We start from the raw sequence: 26,871 nt of genomic DNA, 5'->3' as shown, positions 1-26,871 counted from the left end.
ATTTAACTGCTCTGCCTCTGGCGGTTTTAAACACAAACGCATCCAGGACACGTTCTTGTGCCCATCTGCGCTATTTTTAATTGTTGGTGTACGTAAACATACACTAGATCAGGGGTACTCAACTTTGGAAAGCTGGGGGACCGAAAAGCAGGATGACTTTATCCTCGAGCGCCGCACAATTTTATAGCCTAAAGATTATTATTTTATTTAATTATAAAAACTAAAAAAATATTTTAATTACTTTTTCATATTAATGAGGCGAGTAGACAATGCTAAATATGCTATTTAATACATCATGGACATGTAATTAACATAAAAAATAAAAATAAAAACAGATATAGCTTAATTTAATCATATACGAATGTATGTTGTCTGCTGCTTGAATGAACAGTTTAATATATTTGGATGCAATGTGTTGTGTGTGCGTTATGTGTAAACCCTAAAATTTTGTTTTATAATGTTGTGGAGCTTTCTCATTCTCTTCTGATTGAGTTTCAAATATGGCTGTATTTGAGGGGCTGCACGCTGTTAGCCAATCATAACATTGGGCGTTTACACTGAAGTTTAAAGGAGGCGCTAAGGCAAAAACTGAGCGTTTTGATAAAGGGCCAGAGACAGGGTAGAAAATTATCATATATTACTAAATTATGACTGTTTTGGTGCAAAAAAATATTATCAGTGGACTCAATATAATACAATTATATATATATATATAAACATTTTCCACACAAAAACATACAAGATCAATTTTTACAATGAATCTATGAACTTTTATGAGTACAAAATAACCTCCTGCCGATGTTTTTGTGATGTTTCTTAAAATGCTTTCATAATAATGTACTTCTCATGATGCATAATACCATATGTACTGTATGCTAGCTAGGTAATATTCTAAACGTTTCTCATTTTCAAACTTTACTGTTATTTGCATTGTATGCAAATTACATTGCTCATTATTATGCAGTTATATTGCAGATGCAAATTTCACATGGGATAACGATCTCCATGTCACGGCTTCTGTTTATTATAGATGAGAAATCTGTATCTTAAAGCAGAAAGGGAAAGTAAATGAATAAAGACAGGAATACGTACTATTTTTGCATTCTTCCCACTTTTCCGTAGCTGCTGCACTGCATATGCGTGATCCACGTTATCCATGGAGACAGCATTGACCATCACCACTCTGTCATTCTCCCTGCCGAGGGCAAAAGACAGTAAGCAAAAGTGCCGCTCTAACTGATCTCAGAGCGAGACAACACCGAGCAAAGCTTCATCAGCATTCCTGTGTGCTCAAACATTTACGGGTTCTGAAACTCAAGGCACTTTCCACAAATAAGGTACACTTTGGTGTCCCATTTTTTTTTTTTTTTTTTTTTTTAAAAGCATGAGAGGCACAAAATATTTTAGATATGTTAAATAGACTATTTGTACTATTTTTAACACTTTACAATAAGGTTATTTTTGTATCATTAGTTAACTATATAACTTACGAATACTTTTGCAGCAGTTATTTATCTTGGTTAATGTAAATTTCAACACATACTAATAGGTTTTTTAGGTTATTAAAATGTGTTATTACACAAAATATTAAACTGTATTTAGACATACATTTTGATAACAGCCTGAGTTTTGGACCCTATTTTGTACCCTATTCATGGAAAGTGCAATAACAGAGGAGAGGATAAGAGATCAGTCTTACTGCAGCAAGCCCTCAGCTGGGCCTCCCTTCAGCACATCAGATATGACAATGGATGTTTCCCCGCTCTGAAAGTGAGGGTTGTCCCTGCCACCTGAGATAGCGATCCCAAAGCCAAACCCTGGTGCCTGTGAGAAACACATCTTCATGTTAACAGCTGGGGGTTAACTCACAAATGAGTGGATGTGATGGTCAGAGAGATGTGGAGAGAGGGCAGAGAAGGGCACAGAGATAGAAAGACCTTATCACAGATATAAAGACAAGAAAAACAAAAGCATAAAACACAAATTCTGTTACAGTAGATGATCAGTAGCAGAAGTTGGGGTAACACGTTCCAAGCAACAAATATTACGTAATCAGGTTATTTAAAAAAAGAAAAACACCATAAAAGACATGAACTTGTCAAATTATTAACATGTAGGACTGGGTAAAAATATTGATTATCCGATGCATCGCGATCTTCATTTAAACAATCTCGATATAGATTCATAAATCTTAAGATCAGTCTTTTACTCTATGCACAACCTTCCACTACAATAAGAGCAGATCACTCGTATTTGCAACCAAATTTCACGCTATGGGATTAAAATGTCTATAATTTGCCACTGGCTGATAAATGTTCATATTTCACTCACCAGTGATTGTGTAGGATAGTAGGGAAGAAATTCAGCACCGAGATCCTTCCACAGCGAGAGTAAAAGTTTGAATTGACTTGTTCCGTTTAATTCGTGTCCAAAGTCAAGATCCACTCAAACCATTTGTCATTGAATAACATCTCTTTTAATTAGAGATCGACCGATAATCGGATTTCACTTTTTTTCCCCAATATTTAAGCATTTTTCTCTAATCAGATATCGTTTTTGTAATATCGGATCCACCTATAACTGCCGGCATCTAGCAGGAGTTTCTGAAATTGCACGTAAGATGGCTGTTGCAGCAGTGTGTGTGAGAGAAAACAATGCTGGGGGCTGTCCACAGGTAAAGTAACTTGCTTTTGCAATGTATAGCTGTGACGAGGAGGATGTGGCCGGGTCGTGAGGATGCACGCTCGGCTCTGAATTGTTCTAATCAGCCAGGAAGGGGATAAAGACGAGCCGGAGGCGCCAGTTCGAGAGAGAGAGAGACACGCGGCTGCTGTGTGTGTGTGTGTTTAAGTTGATTTAAGTTGATTGATGTCATTAACACTTTCGTTGCCTGCTCAGCCGGTTCCCACCTTCTCCTTGCCCATCCTTGCCAGTTACATTCCTCCACTGACCGATTCAGGCCGGGGAAACCTCCAGCATGACGTACTCCCCTTCCTTCCTGGAGGGGAAGTGTTGCCCTTCCGGCCGTCCTTCTGCAGGCAGGTCTTCCCCGCCTCTGTGGAGCCCTGGGAGAGACGAGGGGAGGGAGAGGAAAAGAGCGAGGGGGAGAGACATAGAAAGAATAAAAAACTGCTCGCCGGTCCCCAGACACGTCATCGCCTGGTCCTCAGCCACTCCTCCGCCCTCTGGCGGGCAACAGCCGCTCCTCCCCTGGCAGACGGCAATGGCTCCTCCGACTCCTGGTGGCCAGCAGCGGCGACTCTGTCCCCTGGCGGACGGCAGTGGCAAGGACTCCGTGACAGCGCATCCCTCCTCCATCCCTGGTTTAGGCACCAATGTAACGGGTAAGAATGGGCAAGGAAGAGGCAGGAACCAGCTGAGCAGTCAACAAAACTTTTAATGACATAAATCAACTTAAACACACAGACACACACACACAGCGGCCGCATGTGTCTCTCTCTCTCTCTCGAACTGGCGTCTCTGGCTCGTCTTTATCCCCCTCCCGGCTGATTAGAACAATTCAAGGCCGGGTGTGCGTCCTCACGGACCGGCCACGCCCTTCCCTTCGTCACAGTAGCTAGAATTAATATATTTTATTAAACGTAACGGTCATTCATGCTCTAGTGAGATGTGTTACATAAATGCTTGTGTATGTTTAAGCGCTAAGAAACGGAGAAGAACTCACGTAAAGACAAATCCTGCAAAGTCCCAAAGATGTAACATTACTTCACATTAATCAACTCGAAGAGCCTTAGATGAGTGCATGTTGGAAATATGAAGGTTTATTAATCCTCAGTTGGCTGTGTTGCCGTTCAGGTAGATGCTCATATTCCAGTGGAATGACTGGCCATATGCCAGAATGGCCACCATATGCCAGTGCAGTTTTTAATAGGATCCACTTGTTTAAAATTCCCTAAATTATATGAACATTTACTATAAAACTTTATTTAGCTATGAATCATCATCTACATGATTACAGCTCTGTGGAAATTAATTATCTTGCGACACCGTTTGCATAAACACAAAACATCCCTGGGGAAATATACTTGTGTAACAATAAACGTGTCTAAAATAGCTTTGTGTCGGGTGACAATGAAAGCATTGATGAGATTTGTGTGTCATTTTCTTCAAGATAAGCTGCAGATGTGCTGCTCACTGTAAAACAAAAAATGTCAGCTCTATCAACAGGTGTTTTGTGAGGCAGCTGCTATAATCTTGAGACCGACAAAATATTATTAATAATTCTGATGCCTTTTGGGATAGACTCTGTAATCACAGAGATGTATTTATTGTTTTTCACTCTCCTGAGAATGTATACTTATTCCAGCAAACTATTTGTTTTTAGCCTATTAAACAACACCTAAACCTTCAAACTGTAGGTCTAGTTTAAAATGGAAGATTTCATTCTTGCAATGACTCCCTTGTCGTTTGAAATTAGAGGTTGTCAAATTATTTTGCCTATTATTATTGTTGTTGTTGTAATTATTATATAAAAATAAACTGGCATGTCTACCACCCTTAAAGTTGTGAGTTTGAATCCAGGGAGTGCTGAGTGACTCCAGCCAGGTCTCCTAAGCAACCAAATTGGCCCGGTTGCTAGGGAGGGTAGAGTCACATGGGGTAACCATCTCGTGGTCACGATTAGTGGTTCTCGCTCTCAATGGGGCGCGTGGTAAGTTGTGCGTGGATCGCAGAGAATAGCATGAGCCTCCACATGCGGAGTCTCCGCGGAGTCATGCACAACGAGCCACATGATAAGATGTGCGGACTGACTGTCTCAGAAGCGGAGGCAACTGAGACTTGTCCTCTGCCACCAGGGTCATCATACTAAACAAACAGATATTTAGAAAGTAGGTCTTCACGTCATATTTATAATAAAGAATCAATAACATGAATATGCATGATTTGCTTTTCCATCAACATGGCAGCCAATATGAATAATGAAGAATAACCACTGTCTTACCTAAAGCAGCCAAGTCCAACACTTGAACCTGCAACAAATCTGTCATCATGTGCTGTGCCCATCGACAATGTCAGAGTCAACTTAAGATGTTTTTCAAAAGTCAGGACAAAATTCAGTGGGGAATGCCAGCCTAACATGTTCACGGAATGTGTCTGGTAATAAAATAATAGTTTTCATTTAAGTCATCTCAGTGCAAGCTTGTTTTGACTTGATCCACGGTGCATACTGATGCCACTGGTTGATCGCATACAACTTCAAAAGGCGCATGTTGATATAACTTCGTTTTTAATGCTAGCAAAATATCACAAAATCGGTTTATTTCATGAATTAAAACTACGTGTTTATTATAAAACAAAAATGTAGAATCTTTTTCGAAACTAAGACATTTTCTCTGCATACACAATCGATGTAGAACGTTGCTCAGAGCCACTGATCCAGAGTCAGCTTTTCTCATCCCATTCTTCCAGTTACGGGGAGCTGTAACATGGAGCAGTTTGGCTGCATAAGTCAGTGAATTGAGTGAGTATTTCACCCTGTGTATCATGTCAGGCCAGTGGAAGACTTGTCTTATAATCCCTCTGCCTAAACGCATTTACTGATTTTTTAATGCAGTGTGTATTAACACATGAATCAATCGTGTTTCACTCAACCAAATGTTGACCTCATATTTCGCTAAAACAGGCAATTTTCCCGGCTTGTATAGCTAATGCGCATGAGCATTAGCGAGTTGATTGATAGGTGATGTCTGTATCTAAAAGGTGATTGGCTCTTTTACCTGCAAGGCGGGACTTCCTTTCTACATTCATTGACTGTTGGGTGCTAGAGCTTCTTGGCTGGGCATACCAATTTCTCCCATTCATTTAAATAAAAGTGACTTGTCTCTGCTAAATAGTCTCTGGCCTCACACTCTATAGAACTACAATGCCCATCATGTTTTCTCCCCGAAGTTTGCACACTTTTAATCCTGATTTCTCACAATACAGGGAAAGTAGAGGTGTAAAAAAAGCAATGCTTTACTTTACTTAAAAAGTAACTCCGATACTATGGTCTAAAATAAAAAAAATATTGTGTTACTTTACTCAATACTAGTAGTCAACCAATATATCGCAGAGGCTGATAAATCGGCTGATATTCTGACTTTTGATATCCTGTTTGGTCGATTTTTTTCTTGAGGGAGCTGAAAATCGTCTGCTTGCATGTGAAGCAACTGAGACATGTAAACGACCAGTCACGGTTCGTTTTGTTGTTACATGCCATCGTATCACTACAATAATAGGGCAGTGTGCAACACAGTCTCATTTAAACGGTCCGCATATCAGAGCCGCGGCAGACGCGTTTGAGCTCATAATGTTAAAGTGCTCGTCTGTTTCTTTCTCCCTCTCTCTCCTCAACAGTTCCCTGTAACATTTAACTGTCTTGTCTAATGAGAAAAAGGCAAATATCAATAAAACTAATATCATACACCATCTGCAAATATGCGCATATCTCGTTTAAACAGATGTAATAAACCAACCTCACAGAACTGCAGCAGATCCAGCGTCCTGTGAAATGCTCATTTATTTACCTCTGAAGCACGTATTCTATCAGCCTCTCCTCAACAGTTCCCTGTAACTTTTCTAATGATAAAAGGCAAATATCAATAAAACTTCTATTATATACCATCTGCAAATATGCAGATATCTCGTTTAAACAGATGTCATTCATGAACCTCATGAAAATCCATCGTTTTATTCCCGTCGAGCGCTCATCTAATATCTTCCTTTGAAGCGCGTATTCTATCAGCCAGAATCAAAAACTTCAGGATCAGGATCAAAAGTTCCTCTCATTCACAAATCATGACGGTCCGTATGTAACTATCCAAGTAGGCAATCCAGGCCGTTTAAACTCTCAGGAGATTGAGGCTCGTGGTGGATCTGAACAAGCGTGTAAGTGCAACTTCAAAGCTGTGTCCGAAATCAGGAAAATGCTGCCTCCAGAGGCTGTATACGGAGGTAGGATGAAAATAAGGTGCTTTTCAAACTGTTCTGAGATCAGTTTCCTTAGGAGTTCCATCCATTCAAAACAGATGTCAGTTAAGCCATTAACTGTTGAGTTTTGGATGCAACCCAAGGTAAAAGCGCTTCACGTGCGCTATAAGTAAATGTCTTATTCACTATCACTGTATGTACAATTGGTTTGATTCGGTATTTTTGGAGAAAATGCGATTGCTAACTTGGACATGCCATCCATGGTTGCTGGACTACTGTGTGTACTGTTATTTCCTTCTTCCTAATATATTAACAATTTCTTCATGTGCAAATAAATTACTAAAATTGATGACTAAACAGAAATCAGAAGAAACTGCTATCTACCATTTAAAATACAATATAATTTTTTTATTTTTGTGTGAAATTGTGTAAATATAGTGCTAAAGAGTTTATTATTATTATTTTTAGCAATTTAATGTTTGTTATTTACTATATTAAATTGTGTGATATATTGGCATTGTATCGGCATATCGGCCACCCTACTCTCTGGATATCGGCATCGGCAATTAAAAAACCCATATCGGTAAACCACTACTCGTTACTCGGAAAAGTAATCTGATTATGTAATGTGTCTTACTAACTTATTTTTTTTTATATTTTCTCTGTAAAATAAAGATAAAATAAAAAAATTATTAAATTAATAATAATTTTTAAGAAAAACGGTTCAACATATCGGTTATCGGATATGTAAACATACAAATAACTGTATTGATTAAAAAAAAAATCAATATCGGTCAGTCTCTACTTTTAATATCCTTTTTGTTCTTAACAGTCAGTTGTTGATCAAATACAACAATATATAATATAAATCATGCATAGCACAGATGAGGTAAAGCTATTTGAGTCTCTCTTGTTAACGTGCTCATTTACATACTCTTTACAGAAATGACAGTCTTCTTAAAGAGACAGTACCGGTTTTTAATCACGTGTTCTACAAATCAATGTAAATACTTGTAAATAGAACAAATTATGCGTGTAAACAAATATGTAAAAAATATTTGTGATATAATGTCATGTTTATTGAGGAATACATGGATTTGTTCATTTTTAAAAAGCTAAAATGTGAAAAACTAATTAAATATAATTAGTAAAATTAATATTTTCATAATGTACCTAGTTAGAAGGTCCCCTGTATAATTAACAGCATTAACTGGGAGAGAATTTCTTTCATATGCAAGCAGAATTGAGATCTTGTGAATTGGATCGAAAAATCTGTATCAATACCCAGCCCTAGTAATAAGTTACTTTTCTATTTAATTAGGTAACTAACAAAAACTCTACCTATCCATAACAGAGTCACGATTAAGGCCAATGCAACACTTGTGACACCACTGCAACACGTTCGAAATGGAATACTAGATACTAGATATATACAAATTAGCGGTTGACCGATATATAGGTTTTACCAATTAATTAGCACCGATAGTTGCTTTTGGAACATACTTGCTTTCATCTTAACTCTCAGTTTTGAATAAAAAAAAAAAGTGTCACTTACGATTCGTATAGATCCAATGACTTTTTATTTTCAGGGGTTGAGGGGGAGTCCAATTTGTTACAGTAAGGTTGTAAACAAGAGTGCTCTAAACAAGTTTTGTTGATCAGTAGCAGTTTTTTGAAAAGACTGTTCAAGTTTCACCCGTTTAATTTTATAAATTGAGATTATATTGTGTTATTTGGAATTCATGTTATTTGAAGTGTTACTTATTGGTTCAGTTTGGTTGTATATCTGTATTTTTTATTTTCTTTTTCAACAATTCTTTTTAGTAGTTACAAAACATTTTCATGGTTAAGTCGTTATTGTTAAATTTGTAGTAAAGTTCAACACTATTTTACCATGAGTGAAATGTTTTCTTTTGTGTTATTGATTTTTATATATATCAACCAAATTATTGGTTATCTGCCCGTTTTCCCACCTTAGTTATCCGTACTGGCAAAATCCACTATCTCTAGTACTAATGCTCACTGAACACTGCGTTTTCACATTTTAGCTTTTTAAAAATTTACAAATCCATGTATTCATCATTAGATATGACATTCTTACATTTAGAATTAGGGCTGGGCGATTTGACGATTTATATCATGGCGACGACATAAAGAGATTTTGCTGTATCATGTATTTTGCGATGTGTTAATATCCATGTGCGCAGCGTGGGGTTATCTATCAGTTGGGAGGGCTTAACGTGAGTGAAAGAATTTAAGAAACATGGACAGGGTTTTTATGGCATTAAAACATTTTCGGCAAAGCAGATTCAATGACATTCATTTTGCGTTCGGCATTTCATAAGCGCTTTATATGCTTCTCATCTGACACGCTCATCTGAGTTTGATGCGAGTGTCGTGTACGCTCCGTGTGCCAAAAGATGCACTCTGCATTAATTTGGTCATGTATTTTTTTGCAATAAATATTTATATTTAATTGATATTTATTTTATCTAAAACTTTGTTAACACTTCTTTAGACTGCAGTGTTGGTGGACATATATTTTTTTTTAATTAACGGGTTGTAGTGTTGCGTTACTCCCTAATTATAAAGTGCTTTATTGAAAATATTGCGTTAGGTTGCGTTATATTTTGTTGTGTTGTCACTCCGATCACTTGCAGTGTACACAAGGGCTAGGTTCGGAATAGCATGTTACTTATTATTTCAAATGTTCTGCATGCATGGAATTCCTGTACGACCTACTACATTTGCCAAAATATGCAGCATAGTACACTGTGTAGCATTGCATACTATATCCCACAATGCAATGTCCTCAACCTTCAATTACTAGTGTTATGAATAAACCTGAAGTAATATTTGCCACAATTTTTTTTTTTTTTACTTATTATTTGACCGGACTGCCAAGAGTTGAGATGTTTTCACCAAAAAACATTTAAGAAACATGCACATAATAATGTAATTTGACAAGAGGGCTGCAACTAACGATTATTTTGATAATCGACTAATCTAACGATTTTTAGAACGATTATTTGACTATTCGGGCGATTATTGCAACGATTAATCATTAGCTCTAAACCGACTATTCAGCTTGTGCCCCGACTTAAAAGGTTGTATTAAACGTGCTTACTAACAATAAAGAGGACAAAATCACCTTTTAAAAATACCTCTGAATGGCATTCACTGAATTAAAGGGAAAAAATACTTTTATGTTTAATTCAGTGAAAATTTCACAACAAAAAAATCCTATTATCAAGTGTATTTGTCTTGTTTTCCATTTTAAAATTGTCTAAAAATCCTTAAAACAAGATACATTTATTGAGAAGCAGCATATAAGATATTTAAACTTGCTTTAAGAGAATGTATCTTAAATATAAGTGTATTTTGTATATAAGTGTATTTTTTTCACTTGGTTATACTTCTGAGAGTACAGTAAAAGACAAAATATACTTATATTCAAGATCTATTCTCTAAAAGCAAGTCTAAACATCTTATATGCTGCTTCTCAGGTGAATGCATCTTTTTTTAAAGGATTTTTAGATATTTTAAAATATTAGTATTTTTAATATTATATTCAACATTCTCAGATAACAGTTTTTCTTGTGCAGTATAGCTGCTAAAGTAAATGTATGTTGTTTTAAAGGAGTTTTAGATATTTATACTGAAAAACAAGCCAAAACAAAAACAAATAAAACAATTATTTTGTTTCAGTGTGTAATGGGGCGAAGACTACCCTCTCTCACGTTTTTGTTCACTTCAATCCATCTTTAACTCACAAAAAAACAAACTCTCTCTTATTAATAAAGCTGCGTTTTGCCAGTTTTCTTCACGATAAGAAATACACAGTGACATTCTGATTCAATATGTCGTGAGCCATAACGTTATAATCTAGCTGCATTAAGCGGGCACACTCAAGGGATGAGGGTCCTCGCGACAGAGTGTGCATCAGACGGGTGCAGTTTCAATCTCTCCCCCTTAGATCGGGACACTTCGCGCAACTCATAGAAGAGGCGCTGACCGCACAGAGAAATGCCAGTTTCCTTATTATTTTAACTTAATAAAGCTATAACGCATTAAATAGAACTGCATTTAAAATGTAACGTCAGGGTGTTTCCTTTAAAGACGCTTGACACGCAAGTTTTGCTTAAGCTGAGTGTCAGCTCTGGCTCTGCTTATTCCACAACAAGAGTGCTTCTGTATTTACTTATTTTGTATTTTTGCATTATAATTCCCTCATACTTTGCGATCTACATCACATGAAGCTGTTTGGAAAGTTTAGAGTGTGTCTGGACTGTGAGATTTGTTTTCTTCCTCTCCTCAGTCAGGCGCAAACTTGTGTGCAATCATTAGAGTTTCATATGATCTTATGTTATGTTAAGATCAAACGACTATTCGACAACGGAAATTTTTGTCGACAAATTTTTACTGTTGACGTTGTCGATAAAGTCGACTAATAGTTTCATCCCTATTTGACAATGACGCATACTGCATTTATAAAAAAAATCTTATAATAAACTTTCCTCAAGAAACTCAAGATTATTTTTCTGCAAATTCTGAGAGGCTTTCTGTAAGATCTGAGATATTACGCAGACCAACAATCAGAATTAAATTCTCACCCTGTGTAGAGTTACAGTGTGCTGTTCCCATATTACGGTTTCCTCCATTGCTGCACTCTGCATTGAGAAACAGAAAAAAGACAGAGAAAAAAAAAAGATTAATTGCGAAACATACAAATCATTAGATTAAGATCAACAACTTTAATTGCTTATGTTCCCACACAGCCCAGAGCACGCAGATACACTCATTAAAATAGAGGAAACCAACACACACACTTGGAAAACTCTTGAAAGCGTTTCTTGGGTGTTTAACGGAAAAAATTATTGTAAACCCTTCATTGAGCCTTAATGACCTTCCTACACGTTATGTAACTGACTTGGTTTCCTTAACTGTCACAAGCGGGGGTTCACACGCCAGGCTGATCTCACAAGTCTCTGAACCTCTGATGGTGTTCTAGCAGAGAAGGACATGGAGAGACGTCCCTGCTGACATACAGCAAATCCACCTGAGGTGCTCAAGCATTGATTTATTCATTTATTACTACATCGCTTCTGCAATGCGGTCTGCTCTAAGTTTCAAACAGTCATGGCAACAATACCAGTGTCGCACTTTTGTGGATCATTAGCTTCAACTAAAACAACATATACAAACTGATTCAGTCACAATAAAAAAAAAAGACGACAAATGGCATTCGCAAAACATTTGGAAGGGACTTGGGAATTGATTGGATTTTGAAAAGGTTCTGCTTTTATTAGCTAAAGATTATCTTTTACATTCAAATACTTTTTTCGATTCCAGCTTAATATGCAGAGACAACAATATGTAAATTATGGTGAGTAATTAATGCCAGACTTTCAGTTTTTAGGTAAACTATAGTGTGAAAGTTTATGAAGTCATTTTGATGACCATGTTATCCTTAAACGATCAATGGTTTTGCTTGAAAAACTGAGCATTATGGATAGCAGTTTACAGCTCTAGAATGCTCCAAATATGTCGTCCACTCAATCATGTCTACGGTGAGACTTCAAGAGAGGAAATTCATGAAGGATTTAAAATGTCATCCATGTCAGAATCGGAGACTGCACCTGGCAGGATATCCAAGAGTTTTACATACACACACACACACACACACACACACACACACACACACACACACACACACACACACACACACACACACACACACACACAAACACACACACACACACTAATCCATTAATAGCTATTCTTCATTCTCTCTATCTTTCCTTGTACGTGTTTTACATGATTTTTTATTTCAATGAAGGGAAAAAGCCGCCACCCTCCATAAGACACAATCACTGTACAGTACGTCCCACAAGACCACCTATAAGAAGCCTGACTACAAGCTAAGACTTTGACCAGTATTGATCATTGTTAGTTCATGTTAACTAAAGTTGTTAAATAATGTTAACAAATGGAACCTTAATGTAAAGTGTTACCATATTTTTTTTTCACAACCCCATTTCCAAAAATGTATGAAAAATGCAAATAAAAACAAAAAAAGAATGATCTGTAAAGTTGTATTCACCCTGGGCTATATTGAAAGCAGTACACACATTGATTTATGTTTTACCTTGTGAATAATTTTTTTTTTTAAAGAAGACTGCAATACGTGCTAATAACACAGAAGTGTTTGGGCACTGAAGACACAAGTTCAAGTTTAGCAAGCAGAAATTTCCCCCATTGAACCTGTATGTGGTCTGACGTTGTCCCGCTGGAAAACCACTTCTGAATGTGCATGATCTTCAGTCCCTCAGACGTTAAAAACTGTAATTCGATTCATGACATGGATTTGGGAATACTTCTATAAACCTTTGTCAGTCAACACCACTCACTGTGGCATTCACAGATGCAAGTTAAGGCTTTACAATGAAAAGCAGAAGCCATACATCAACACCGTCCAGAAGACCCACTGACTTCTCTGGGCTCGGTCTCATCTAAGTGTTAAGTAGAACAGTGGAATTGTGTTTTATGGTCCAACGAGTCCACATTTAGAATACTTTTGGAAAAACACTGCCGTCATATTATCCGGGCCAAAGAGGAAAAGGACCATCCAAGCTGTTATCAGCGTCAGGTCCAGAAGCCAGTGTCTGTATGGGCCCGGGGTGTGTCAGTGCCCAAGGCATGGGTAACTCACACATCTGTGAGGGCACCGTTAATGCAGACAGATATGTACAAATTTTGGAGCAACATATACTGCATCCAGCACCGTCTTTTCCAGGGACATCCCTGCATTTTCCAGCAGGACAATGCCAAAAAACATACTGCCCAGATTACAAGTGCATGACTGTGTGAGAGAGAGTGTCTCCAATTGAGAATGTGTGGCACATTATGAAGCACAAAATACGGCAACAAAGGCAAACAATAGAAGACCTGCATAATGGATGAATGAGGGAAATTCCGCTTGCTAAACTTAACAAACTTGTGTTCGTTAAATGATTTTAAAACATGAAATTAACATCAATTTCAAATTTTTATCATCTCAGATAACCTTATTTGTCAATGAATTTGAAAAGTTTCAACTTTTCAAAACTAATCGTGAGACCCTTGCCTCATTTTTTTATTCTGTTGCCCTCCATCCACTGGCTTTTAATGCAAGAACTATGTAAAGAACTATGTCCCATGTAAATGCCTTTTAAGAAACTAGCCTGATCATGTCTGGTGCATGTGACACTAACCCAGCCTAATTATACAGGGGCTTTCTTAAGACCCAACTAGTTGACTAATCCCTCAGACAAACCACAGACAAGTCCATTTTGAAAATATGTAGTTTTTCACATCCCTAGTTTAAATGATTGTTGGAACGAATTGCATCATATGTTTAAATGAATATGGATTTGTTACAAATGGAAACCATGATGAGAGGTTGACTGGCCTTCTCTGTAAAGCATGACAGATTGCTTAATGACCTCATGGTGAGCGAGGAAGGATGAATGACACCCCTGTGTCATCTTTACGAGTTGGGAGATCAAGTTTCAGTCCATCCATCTACTGCCTTTGACCTCGCAGATAATAATTCAACAACTCGGGGTCTCTTCCACTTCACAGCTCCCTTTACACTGGACCTGTCTTCAACTGCACACTAGATCTTGTTAGCATGCTGAAAGTTAAACACGCTATAGGACTACTCTGATCTGACAGTGAGAGTTATGGTTATCGGTCTCTTGCCAAGGCTAAGAAATGCTTTAACTCCACAGCAGCCTGATGCCTTTAATCTCAACTATGATTTAAAAAGTGCCCAGTGAATTCAATTCACAGGCTAATCTGACCAAATGAAGTGTTTCACAGTGAGGGACTCATTAGTCCAACTTCTGCTATCTTTAAGCGACGTCTAGAGGGAGTACAGCGATATATTTTGTGGTCTTTTATTCACTGTCCATTTCACAGTCTTTATTGGGACCACAGATGTGCAAAGTCAGCACTGAGTGTGCTGTCTAAACAATTATTTGGGTTTAAGGATGCCCTTAATTTTATGCTATTTTCAAGTTTGCCTGACCACAAATGGACGTACTTCTTATGGGCGTTTAAATAAGATATAACACAATAACAGAAGCAGAAGGCAGGGGAGCTGAGAAACATTTTTGAAAGTTGGACAATTAACATCACACATTGTCTAAAAAACAAAGCAATCGTGGCAAGACGCTTGAACTGTGCATGAACCGATGCAATGGCCAAAGAAATCCATCGGAATATGTTTGGCTGTAGCAGCAGTGCTTAAAAAGGGGATGTATTGATCATAATTAGCTATTACTTCCATTGATACTGTAAATGCATAGAGTTCTGCTCTTTTGTGAATGCTCTCATTACAAACAAAGCGGTCTACAATTCACAATGTATAAATACCGTGCCACCGTGTTTATGTCTTGCTGATTATAATTAGAGCCTGACCGATATGGGATTTTTGAGACCGATACCTATTTTAGAGGTGGAAAATTTATTGATTACCGATATGGTGGCCGATATAGTTAATTTTTGAGCTGGAATGAAAACAGACATTTTCTATGTGGATTGTGCACCTATTTTGCACCGATATGACTGCAAAGGTACTCAGAAGACTGCTTTCTTAAACAAATATTTCTATCAAAGAATATTTGACATTATTATTATACATTTTCAACCAATTCTAGAAATGAACACTGAGAAAATAAAGAATAAATAAAAAATTATTTACTTTCATAATATGGAAGTCCGTGGACAGGATGTTCTTCAAAAACTCTACATTTTTGTTCCATGGAAGAAAGTAGGCCAAGTCAAATGGGTTTTGAATGACATGAGGGTGAAAATACGGTCTCCCCATGACATTTAGTTTCTTGTTTGCAAGAGCTGAATTCTCTGATTCAATCTGTTGTTCCAGAGAGTGGCTTGTGCTTATGTAGCATCAGTTACAGAACACTTGGATTTGGCCATCTCTGATTGATTGATTGGGGCCTGTCTCCCTCAGTGGATTGCTGAACCGAAACCCCGCTCGATTTCCATTTTATGGCCTGTTATGTCGAGCAGACTTAGAAAGAACCCGTCCAGGAATTTCACCATATCCCGACCTTCTTCGGCCTCAGGAATTCCAACAATACGGACGTGATTCCGCCGACTACAGTTTTCCATATCCTCCAACTTCTCCCAGATGCACTCCAAATCCACCTTGGTAGCTAGCGGATTAGCAGCTAATTCCCTCTCCGATGACTCTAGAAAATCGATCCATTTCTCGACATCCCCCACTCCGAATTTCGTCTCCATGGCAGTGATCTATCGACGTATTACAGCAAGATTCTCAAGTCAGCAACGACTTTCATCAGCATTGCCAACATGTTCAACAATTCTTCTTCGGCCTTTAAAATCATTTAACGAACACAAGTTTGTTAAGTTTAGCAAGCGGAATTTCCCTCATTCATCCATTATTCAGGTCTTCTATTGTTTGCCTTTGTTGACGTATTTTGCGCTTCATAATGTGCCACACATTCTCAATTGGAGACACTCTCTCTCACACAGTCATGCACTTGTAATCTGGGCAGTATGTTGTTTGGCATTGTCCTGCTGGAAAATGCAGGGACGTCCCTGGAAAAGACGGTGCTGGATGCAGTATATGTTGCTCCAAAATTTGTACATATCTGTCTGCATTAACGGTGCCCTCACAGATGTGCGAGTTACCCATGCCTTGGGCACTGACACACCCCGGGCCCATACAGACACTGGCTTTTGGACCTGACGCTGATAACAGCTTGGATGGTCCTTTTCCTCTTTGGCCCGGATAACAAGACGGCTGTGTTTTTCCAAAAGTATTTGAAATGTGGACTTGTTGGACCATAAAACACAATACCACTGTTCTACTTTCCACTTAGCTAAATAAACATCAGTACTGTATGTTCAGTATCAGTCAGTTGCTGACCATTTAAATAAAGAATAAATTAAAATAAATAGCTAAATAAACATCAGTACTGTTTAGTATCAGTCAACTGCTGACCATTGAAAAAAAGAATAAATAAAAATAAAATAAATAGCTAAATAAACATCAGTAGTACTGTTTAGTATCAGTCAAATGCTGACTATTTTAACACTGCCAGTCAATTAGGGGCAGGTTGTAAAACAAGAAACATTTACACCTGCCGAGTAAAGCAGTGTTACACCGTATTCTGCTATACAAGTTCAGGGAAAACTTCCAACAGTGGAAAACCAGTCTTATAAATATTACATTTTGTAAATGTAAATACTGGAATTGTTTGGTTAAAGGGGGTACCAAACTGCGAATCCTGAACAAAACAGTTTGGTGAATACATGTTAACACATTAGCTTCCACTCAGCTTAAAAGGTATGAAAGTAGCTACGTGGTTAGCTAGTTAGCTATAAGCTCGTTGTCACAGAAAGTAAAAGATGGATGTTGTTTATTTACTTTCCAGCATTGCGTCTCACCAACTAGGTAACAACGTAGGGTGAAATCAACACTCAACAGACACAATCCACCACTGCACCTTTGTCTGCTGAGCTGCAAAAAGATGCTCTGATGCTTACCTTTCAATCTGCTATGTTACTGACTGTACTGACAAACTATAGCTGGCTAACATAGCAAACAGATGTGATAAACATGAGTGACATAGTTGTCAGGGACAGGGTTAATGCTATATTAGATATATTGAAAAGGGAAAATGATGGGATCATTGTTTATTAACTTTCCAGTATGTATTTCACAAACTAGTTAGCAACTTACCGTGAAGACACCGCTTAAGTTCGCACTGTCTGCAGAACCACCATCAGCTCAGCTCTGTAAACAATGGAGTCGGAGCGCGCTCTGCTGGACGAACTACGTTATGACACTAATTGTAAATCACCCCAAGCATTGTTTTCTGCATTTCATATCTGTGCATATCGGAAAACATATATGCGATAACAATATATCTGTGAAAGGCTAATATCGGCTGACCAATAAATGGTCAGGCACTAATTATAATAGGAGTGTTCTAGTTGTCACGTAGCTCATTTGCAATGTATTTACATCTACATTGCAAGCGAGGTGCACAACATGTTACGAATCCAAAATTATTCCAAATGACCTACTATGTTGTTTGCCTTTGTTATAAAGCTTCTTTTTAAGTGTCAGGTGATATTCGTAACTTTTGTGTGCCATCGCACATTATCAGATGTCAAATATAAAGCAAGCATCTGGGCATTAGACTGTTAAAAATTTGCTCTCTGTAAAGAAAACCGTCAGTTTGTCAGCAGACGATTTGTCGGGCCAGGTGTGAATTGGCTTGGCGCACAAGATGGCACCTGTGAGCTTGTGCGATATGAGTGTGAGCATAGTTACTTCCGGTCATCTAAGCACTCATTGAAAATGAATGAGACCAATAGAAATAACCATATAAATAAACATCAGAAACAACAGTAGCTCATCTAAGGACGAGTTTCTGTGAAAATTAAAAAATAAAGCTAGGCTTGGATACAGATTTGGCAAGCTAAACAATTTTAAGTTGGATATAATTGTAAAGTTACAAAATTAAGTTAGGCTTGGATACAGAATCGGCAAGCAATACAATTTTAAGTTGGATATAATTGTATGCTGTAACAAGTCAGTCCCTTCTCCAGCAGCTACCAGGCCAGTTCCTTCAGCCAGAGTCCACTGCTACTCCCCTGATGGCCACCAAAGACCTCACCACCTCCCCAGCATAGCAAATAATGTCACAGAAATCAATAGCTGCACAATAACCAACACTTAATAATACTGTTAAGTTGCAATTTCTGTTAATGAAACACTTGAGATTACACACATGCAATGGTATTCCAACCTAGTCTCATAGAATGAGAAAAAAGCTCAACACGCTGTCAGCATGCTAATTAAAGCGTCGCAGCTAAAACTATAAAAACTAAAACAACAATTACTAAAACAATTAGATAAAATGTTGACCTCACTAATCGGATAGTTGGTGGTTAGACGGATAGTTGGTGGTTAGACGACTAGTTGACCATCCCTAGTTGGGACATTTTAAACATGGTGGGAGAACGAAAAGTAGCCTATCGTAGGGGAACCTACTGTAACGTGAGGACACCAGCCAAACAAGTTCATTCAGAAGACAATTATAGCGTAATGAAACATGACTGACAGATTATATATTAAAGTAAAACCCAGATCAAAGAGAGCTAGAGAGAAAGAAGGATGGAGGAGGGAGGGAGAAAGGAGAAAGAGAAGAAGAGGGCATTGCGTGGTGGGAAATGTGCTGACCTAAGGGACAATTACTGCAAGCTCAACCCTTCACCTGTGCCCTGCATGGCAATGAGGTGCTGCTTGGATCGACTGGATGCTATTAACATATCCTGCATCTTCATAGGCTCGTTAAAGCCAATGCTATTCTCTGCTGCATCTTCTGCCACATTTGTGCTGGCCTTTCCATGGTATGTCGGATGAAACATAAGCTTGCCAAGGCTCCCAGTAACAAACAGCCAAACAATGGCAATGGACAAAAAAGGCCCAAGACCTTCTGTACATTACATTCTATTGAACTGTGTGTAGGCAAAAAGAGAAATAGTGAAGCAAAAACAATATTCAGGTTCATTCTTCAATACAATCCAAGATTAATCCCAGGGGTTAAACTGGGATTTTAGAGGTGGGGGAACACTTACACTGACCCCCCATCCCGTCAGTGCCTCCAAATAACTGAGCTCATTCCCTCCGCAACTAACAAGCTCATTATGTCATAGTAAAGGAACTGGATTAGAAATTCCATCTGCCTTTTGTGAGATCTTTCCTCTTCCATATTAAATGTTAAAAAAGGACATGCATGGAGAGTCACGTGATGCCATGCGAGGTTCGGATGTGTGAACGGCGAGCTCTGTGCACTTTGCTAGTTTTAATACTTTCTATGTCATAAACCAGTGAGATTCGATACACCCTGTTCCATAACTGTTCTAGGAAGACAATATGTCAAAGAATTCAAAATCCTCGGGCTCTGGAGACATTAAAAGACACTTACATGCTCAAGCTGACACCCCTGAGCAGCAGGCCACGAGTCAGGGAGCCGATTTGTTCGGAGAAGTGAGGGAAATTCAGCGAGAATTGTTGAACATATTGGCAATTCTGATGAAGGTCGATGCTGACTTGGAGGATCTTGCTGTAATACGTCGATCGATCACTGCCATGGAGACGAAATTCACTGAGGTGGTTACAAGAGTGGGGGATGTCGAGATACAGATTGATTATCTGGAGTCATCGGAGAGGGAATTAGCTGCTAATCCGCTAGCTACCAAGGTGGATTTGGAGCACGTCTGGGAGAAGTTGGAGGATATGGAAAACCGTAGTCGGCGGAATCATGTCCGTATTGTTGGAATTCCTGAGGCCGAAGAAGAATTGTTGAACATGTCGACAATGCTGATGAAGGTCGTTGCTGACTTGAGAATCTTGCTGTAATACGTCAATCGATCACTGCCATGGAGACAAAATTTGGAGTGGGGGATGTCGAGAAATGGATCGATTTTCTAGAGTCATCGGAGAGGGAATTAGCTGCTAATCCGCTAGCTACCAAGGTGGATTTAGAGTGTGTCTGGGAGAAGTTGGAGGATATGGAAAACTGTAGTCGGCGGAATCACGTCCGTATTGTTGGAATTCCTGAGGCCGAAGAAGGTCGGGATATGGTGAAATTCCTGGACGGGTTCTTTCCAAGTCTGCTCGATATAACAGGCCATAAGCTGGAAATCGAGCGGGGTTCCGGTTCGGCGATCCGCTGAGGGAGACAGGCCCCAATCAATCAATCAGAGATGGCCAAATCCAAGTGTTCTGTAACTGATGCTACATAAGCACAAGCACACTTGAGATTTAGGAGATTTGTCGTTCGGGGCATTAGAGAGCCACTCTCTGGAACAACAGGCTGAATCAGAGAATTCAGCTCTTGCGAACAAGAAACCAAATGTCATGGGGAGACTGTATTTTCACCCTCATGTCATTCAAAACCCATTTGACTTGGCCTACTTTCTTCCAAGGAACAAAAATATAGAGTTTTTGAAGAACATCCTGTCCACGGACTTCCATATTATGCAAGTAAATGGGGACAGAGTCTGTAAAAGTCCAAACTGTAAAAAAAAAAAAAGCACCCCAGAAATATCATGAAAGTAGTCTATATTATTTGTGCACTAAATTACAAGTTTTCTGACATCATAAAATAGCTCTGTTTAAAGAACAGACTGAAATTTAATTAGTTACTCACTGGAAATGTTCCTCTCCATTGTTGCTCCACCAAATAAGGCATCATTGATGTCAATGAGATATGGTCATGAGAGGCAAGAACTAGAGATTTAAGGTATATCGGTTTTACTAGTGCCGATAGTTGCTTTTTGGTTATCGACAAAAATTGCAGATATTATTTTTTTTTATGCCCTGTGGCTAGCGTCAGAGGATTCTACAGTTAAAATGGCTTTGTTTTAAAGTATAACAGTGGTCTCTAGAGGTGAAATAAAAACAATCACTGACACCTTGTGCAGATTTGTTGCATCTGCATTTTTCTTTAAATCAAACAATTGGCCAATTATTTGGTTATTGGACTTTTCCACCAGCTTAGTTATCGGTATATTCAAAATCCACTATTGGTCGACCTCTAGCATGATCAAATGACATTTGGACCTAATGTGCCATTTTTTTAGTCCATATGACCCTTTTAGCCCATTTCAGTGAATAACTTAAATTCCAACTTTATGAATAGTTATCGAATGGTTTCAGATGACTTTGATTACTTTGATGATACTTTTACGGTACTTTTTTGTCATTTTGGAGTTTGACAGACCCAGTCCCCATAAACTTTCATTATATGGAAAAAAGCAGGTTTGTTACAACATAAGTATTGGAAAGTTTAATTTTTGAGTGAACTATTCCTTGAACCACAACATTACTCATCCTTACTGCATTTTCTCCTGCCAAGCTTGGAAGGTAGCCAGCTAGTTCCAGCATTAGAGGGTATGAAAAGAAACTATATAGGAATAACAAAGCATCTAAAAGACATACAAACATTTGTTGTCTTAACCCAGACAGCTTTAAAAATGAATAAGTGGTTAAAAAAATATGTGTACATACATTTTAAACACAAAAGACACTATAACAGCTATCGACAAGTGTTTACAAGCAGAAAGCTCTCTGAGGGAAAATACAATACAAAACTTCAGAAAGCCAGGATGCTTAAATATTAATAAACTGAAGCCTGCAAAACACAGGGGCACCTGAAGCCAGGCTGGGAAAAGTTTGCTCTTTGGAAAGCGGAGGGGGTTGGGAGGATTTATGCATGTCTTCAGGCTGTTTGCCATCGTAAAAGCGCTGATGCGACATACCCTACCTGCACCATTTAAGAATTTATGGCTGGTTTTCATTGGCCAGCCGAAAAGCTAACAAAAGGGCCACTTGATTCCTGTTGATTAGGCACTACTGTTAATGACTTTAATGCACTGACCAGTCTCTTTTAAGGTCAGGAAGGCACAAAATGGTTTTATGTTTCTTGTTTGTCTAGCTATCAAAGTCTCAGCTGGTCTTCCAGCCTGTTTAGGCTGGTCTGGTTAGCTGGTTTTAGATGCGTTTTAAACATTGGCTAGGGTAGGAGACCAGCTAAAGTCTATCTTGGTCAAGCTGCGAGACAAACTAGACCAGCTTTTATCAGCTAAGACCATCTTAAGCTGGTTAAAGCCATTCATTTTTTTCAGGCAGGTACGCTCAAGCTCCATGACTAAGCATGATGACTGCTTTTGCTGGCAAAGGCGGACAATTTTATTTGGTCTAACAGCATAACAAAGTCATCTTTTCTGATGAAGCAGCACTTTGAGGTAGTGTTTGTAAATGTACTACTCGCACTAATTGGTCTTCAGGGCAGAAAAGATGGGAGAGAAACGGAGAGAGAAAAAGAATGTTCTATTCCATTTTCTAACTGACTGGTTTGTCTGTCACCAATTTAAATCAGTCTTCTTCAAATGACTTCCAAGCATGTGAAGGGTGAAGCAGCTTACAACAGGGCTGCAACTAACGATTATTTTGATAATCGATTTATCTAACGATTATTAGAATGATTAATCGACTATTCTGCGATTATTGCAACAATTAATCATTAGCTCTTAACCGATTATTCAGCTTGTGCCTGACTTAAAAGATTGTATTAAATGTGCTTACTAACAATAAAGAGGACAAAATCATCTTTTAAAAATACCTCTAAATGACATTAACTGAATTAAAGGCAAAAAAAAAAAGTTTAATTCAGTAAAGATATTCACTGCAAAAAATCCTATTGTTATCAAGTGTTTTGTCAACATATAAGATATTTAGAATGCTTTAAGAGAATGTATCTTAAATATAAATGCATTTTGCATAAAAGTATTTTTTAACTTGGTTATACTTCTGCAAGGGAAGTCGAGACAAAATATACTTTTTCATATACTTCAGGTGAATGCATCTTTTTTTAAAAGGATTTTTAGATATTTTAAAATATTTGTATTATTAATATTATATTCAACATTCTCAGATAAAAAAATGTCTTCTGCAGTATAGCTACTAAAGTAAATGTATGTTGTTTTAAAGGATTTTTAGATATTTATATTGGAAAACAAGCCAAAACAAAAACAAATCAAAAACGTATTTTATTTCAGTGAAGACTACCCTCTCTCACCTTTCTGTTCACTTCAATCTTTAACCTCACAAAAAAACAAACTCTCTCATATTAATAAAGTTGTGTATTGCCAATTTTCTTCACGATAAAAAATGCACAGTGACATTTATTATGATTCAATAAGTTGCGAGCCATCACATTATAATCTAGCTGCATTAAGCATGCGCTCTCGATGGACGAGCGTCCCTGCGACAGAGTGTCCCTTACAGAAAAACCACATGAATTTCCCATGTTTTACACATGTGACCACATGTGTTTTTGCACATGTGAATTTCATGTGATTTTTTTGTAAGGGGGCCTCAGCCAGGTGCAGTTTCAATCTCTCTCCCTTAGATTGGGACATTTGTGCAACTCATAGAAGAGGCACTGACCGCACAGAGAAATGCCAGTTTTGGAGTTTCTAGTTATTTACATGATCTACTTCCGTATTATTTGAACTGTAATAAAGCTACAATGCATTAAATATAACTGCATTTAAGATGTAATGCCGGGGTGTTTCCTTTAAAGAGCTCCGGCTCTTTAAATTCCACAATGAGTGTGCTTCTGTATTTACTTATTTGGTATTTTTGCATTATAGTTCCCTCATACTTTGCGATCTACATCACCTGAAGCTATTTGGAACGTTTAGAGTGCGTCTGGACTGTGAGCTGTGTAATTCTTCCTCTCCTCAGTCATACGCGAACTGCAGTGCTGCTCTCGCGCATCATCATTAGAGTTTAATGTGATCTCATGTTACGTTCAATGAGAACAACTATTCTACAGTTTTTTATTGTCGATGTTGCCGATAACGTCGACAACGATCAAATTGACAAATGATCAATTAATCATTTCAGCCCTAGCTTACAACAAAAAAGCAAAATTAAGATGGCGCTACCCAAAGATATGGTTATGGGAAATAGGATAATTGGTAATAACGGAGACAAATTCATTTTTATATTTTCTAAAGTTAATGTCAGTGATGCTCTCACTCAGGTTTTTCAGCATTCTAAAAATGCTCTGCTACTTGTCACTCCGTCTGTAGTCATAAAAATGCGACATGGCACGTATTTCTGGATGCCCGCTGGCTGCAATCAACCATCTGACTTTTATACATGTCATAAAGATTCCTGTATGATGGAATTCACTGTAAAGATCATCCTGCTGTTGCCTTAAAACACATTAGATTCCATTTGGTTCTGATTCATTTTGATGGATTTTCCTCAGTCAAGATATTTCCTTCAATACCCACTCAAGTAGCAAATTTTTCAAGCTTGTCTAAAGAAAGGGAATATTAATTTCATGAAACATTTTATTTGTTGAAATCGACAGTCTACACCACTTTGAACGATAGAGTGCAACAGTGTCTGTCCCACTTTATCAGCCAATTTGGCACTGGATGCATTTTTCTCATTGGGATTTTAATCAAATTCTTCATTAGAGAATTCAAAGACACAAACAATACAAGTCAGCTCGAAGGTCAATCACAACATTACAAACTTTGATTTGAAGCAAAATAGTATTTGAAAATTTGACCAAAAAACAAAGCAACTTAAAGTCTTTCACGAGGGAATGAACTACAATCCTATAAAGCATTGTGATTAAAGTAACCTAATTAAAAACATAAAACTAATGATTTAAAGTTGTGATATTTATAACAGAAATGATATATATATATATATATATATATATATATATATATATATATATATATATATATATATACCTAATGCAATTCTCTGATTGGTGGATCGTTTCCCTTCAGGATAATGGGTAGTGCTATTAAACACGATTTCTTAACAATGAAGTTGAAATAACGAGGACCGACGGCCTTAACATTAGCATATACCATTTATTATGTCAAAGGTTTTACAAAAAATTGTAAACGGTATGTAACCAAATGGTTAGCTGAATAGCTTTGTTAACGTGTGGCATACTAGTCATCTGCTCTCCAAGTTTTAGTTTGAAGTAGAAAACTATTCATGTTAAACAAGCATAAAAACTACCCAAAAAAATGGCTTTCTGGATTTTTTTGCTTTCAGTGAAAAAAACTACTTTTATTTATATTAATTATTATTACCAGGCTCTCTGGAACACTCTATTCTGATTGGTCAATGGTGCCATCTAACGTTCTGATATTTCTCTGTAACAACCGCACCTCCACGAATTAGACTGCTCATCCGGGTACCCGAGCCATCTTTACCGCTTCTCGGATCACTGCGTTCTCTACAAGTAAGCTAATAAAATAATTTTAACTCAAATCAATTTTTCATGTGCATTCATTTAATTACTTGGCAAGTACTCTTGTAATAAGACAAAGAATGAGCAGTCAGATGTTCATTAATTACAAAATAAACACCAATAGAACTCCGACGCAAACCCGGAAATGGATGGAGCTGTTTTTATAGCGATTTTATTTCTTCTCAGATCATTTCAATGCAAATCAATGTTTCATGTCCATTTATTTGGCAAGTAGTCTTGTAATAGGCAGTCAGTCAGTCATTTTCACAAAATAAACACCAAAACAACTTGCATCGGGATCCTGATCACCCTGTCATGGTTTATCATCTATGGTAGCTCCACTCTTTTCTTAGCAATATTATAGCAATATTGCCTTACCAGTAGGTTTGGCTGCACATTTATGCATCCATGCTTGTGTCAATCAAGGCTTCATGTTGTAAGAAGAATCATGCCTTGATAGGCAGCCAATGCTCTAAACTATCAGAGGTTTGGAGGCGTGGGCAGCCATGGACCCACTCACAGATGGATTAGACAGCTGAACACAGCCATAACGAGTGGTCAGGGCCAAGCCATCAAAAAGGAAGCTATCCAAGTCATTTCTATTTAATGATACAAAACCTGAGAAGGTGGAAATGGTTATTAGTTTTGACAGACCTGGAAAAAAGTCAATTATAAAAGGAAGATGCACAGATGGTGTACGTATCTGTGGTTTTTACATGGCGACAATTGGACGGAGACAATCTGGCAGGGAAGATAGTAAAACCTGGGTCTAAGCTTCCAGTAAGAATAATTGGCCTGCAAGTGCATGCAAACAAACCATGCATTTCTTGCACAAGTTCACACTTAGCCTTCTTATAGCAAGACTCTAGGGGACTCGAGAGACCGCACCAAGGTCTGAGATACCCCATTAAAACCAAAGAAGATACCCGCATCATTAGGGTAGAAATGTGACAGTTGCACAAGTGAGTCTCTGATAAGTGCCAAGTCGTCTTTTTGTTATGCCTGACTGAGGCACTGCGATTAGAAACTGTTAAGC

At 37.9% G+C, this 26,871-nt stretch overlaps 1 protein-coding gene across 3 annotated transcripts in view; it reads right to left on the bottom strand.

Moving 5' to 3' along the window:
* The window catches only part of LOC127437405 (tight junction protein ZO-1-like), a 251,942-nt gene that overhangs the window by 52,101 nt on the left and 172,970 nt on the right, over positions 1-26,871 (bottom strand). For 2 of the 3 annotated variants that reach the window (XM_051692262.1, XM_051692263.1), the window contains 3 exons: positions 11,544-11,600; positions 1,700-1,824; positions 1,093-1,195 (listed from right to left, as the gene is read on the bottom strand). In XM_051692262.1, the coding sequence (XP_051548222.1) occupies positions 1,093-1,195; positions 1,700-1,824; positions 11,544-11,600 (285 nt within the window). Of the gene's footprint in view, positions 1-1,092; positions 1,196-1,699; positions 1,840-11,543; positions 11,601-26,871 lie in introns of those variants that run through there. The other variant, XM_051692264.1, reaches the window with a different exon arrangement.

Source organism: Myxocyprinus asiaticus, chromosome 48, assembly GCF_019703515.2.
Source record: "Myxocyprinus asiaticus isolate MX2 ecotype Aquarium Trade chromosome 48, UBuf_Myxa_2, whole genome shotgun sequence".
Taxonomy (NCBI): Eukaryota; Metazoa; Chordata; class Actinopteri; order Cypriniformes; family Catostomidae; genus Myxocyprinus; species Myxocyprinus asiaticus.
This window is presented reverse-complemented; position numbering and strand designations above follow the sequence as displayed.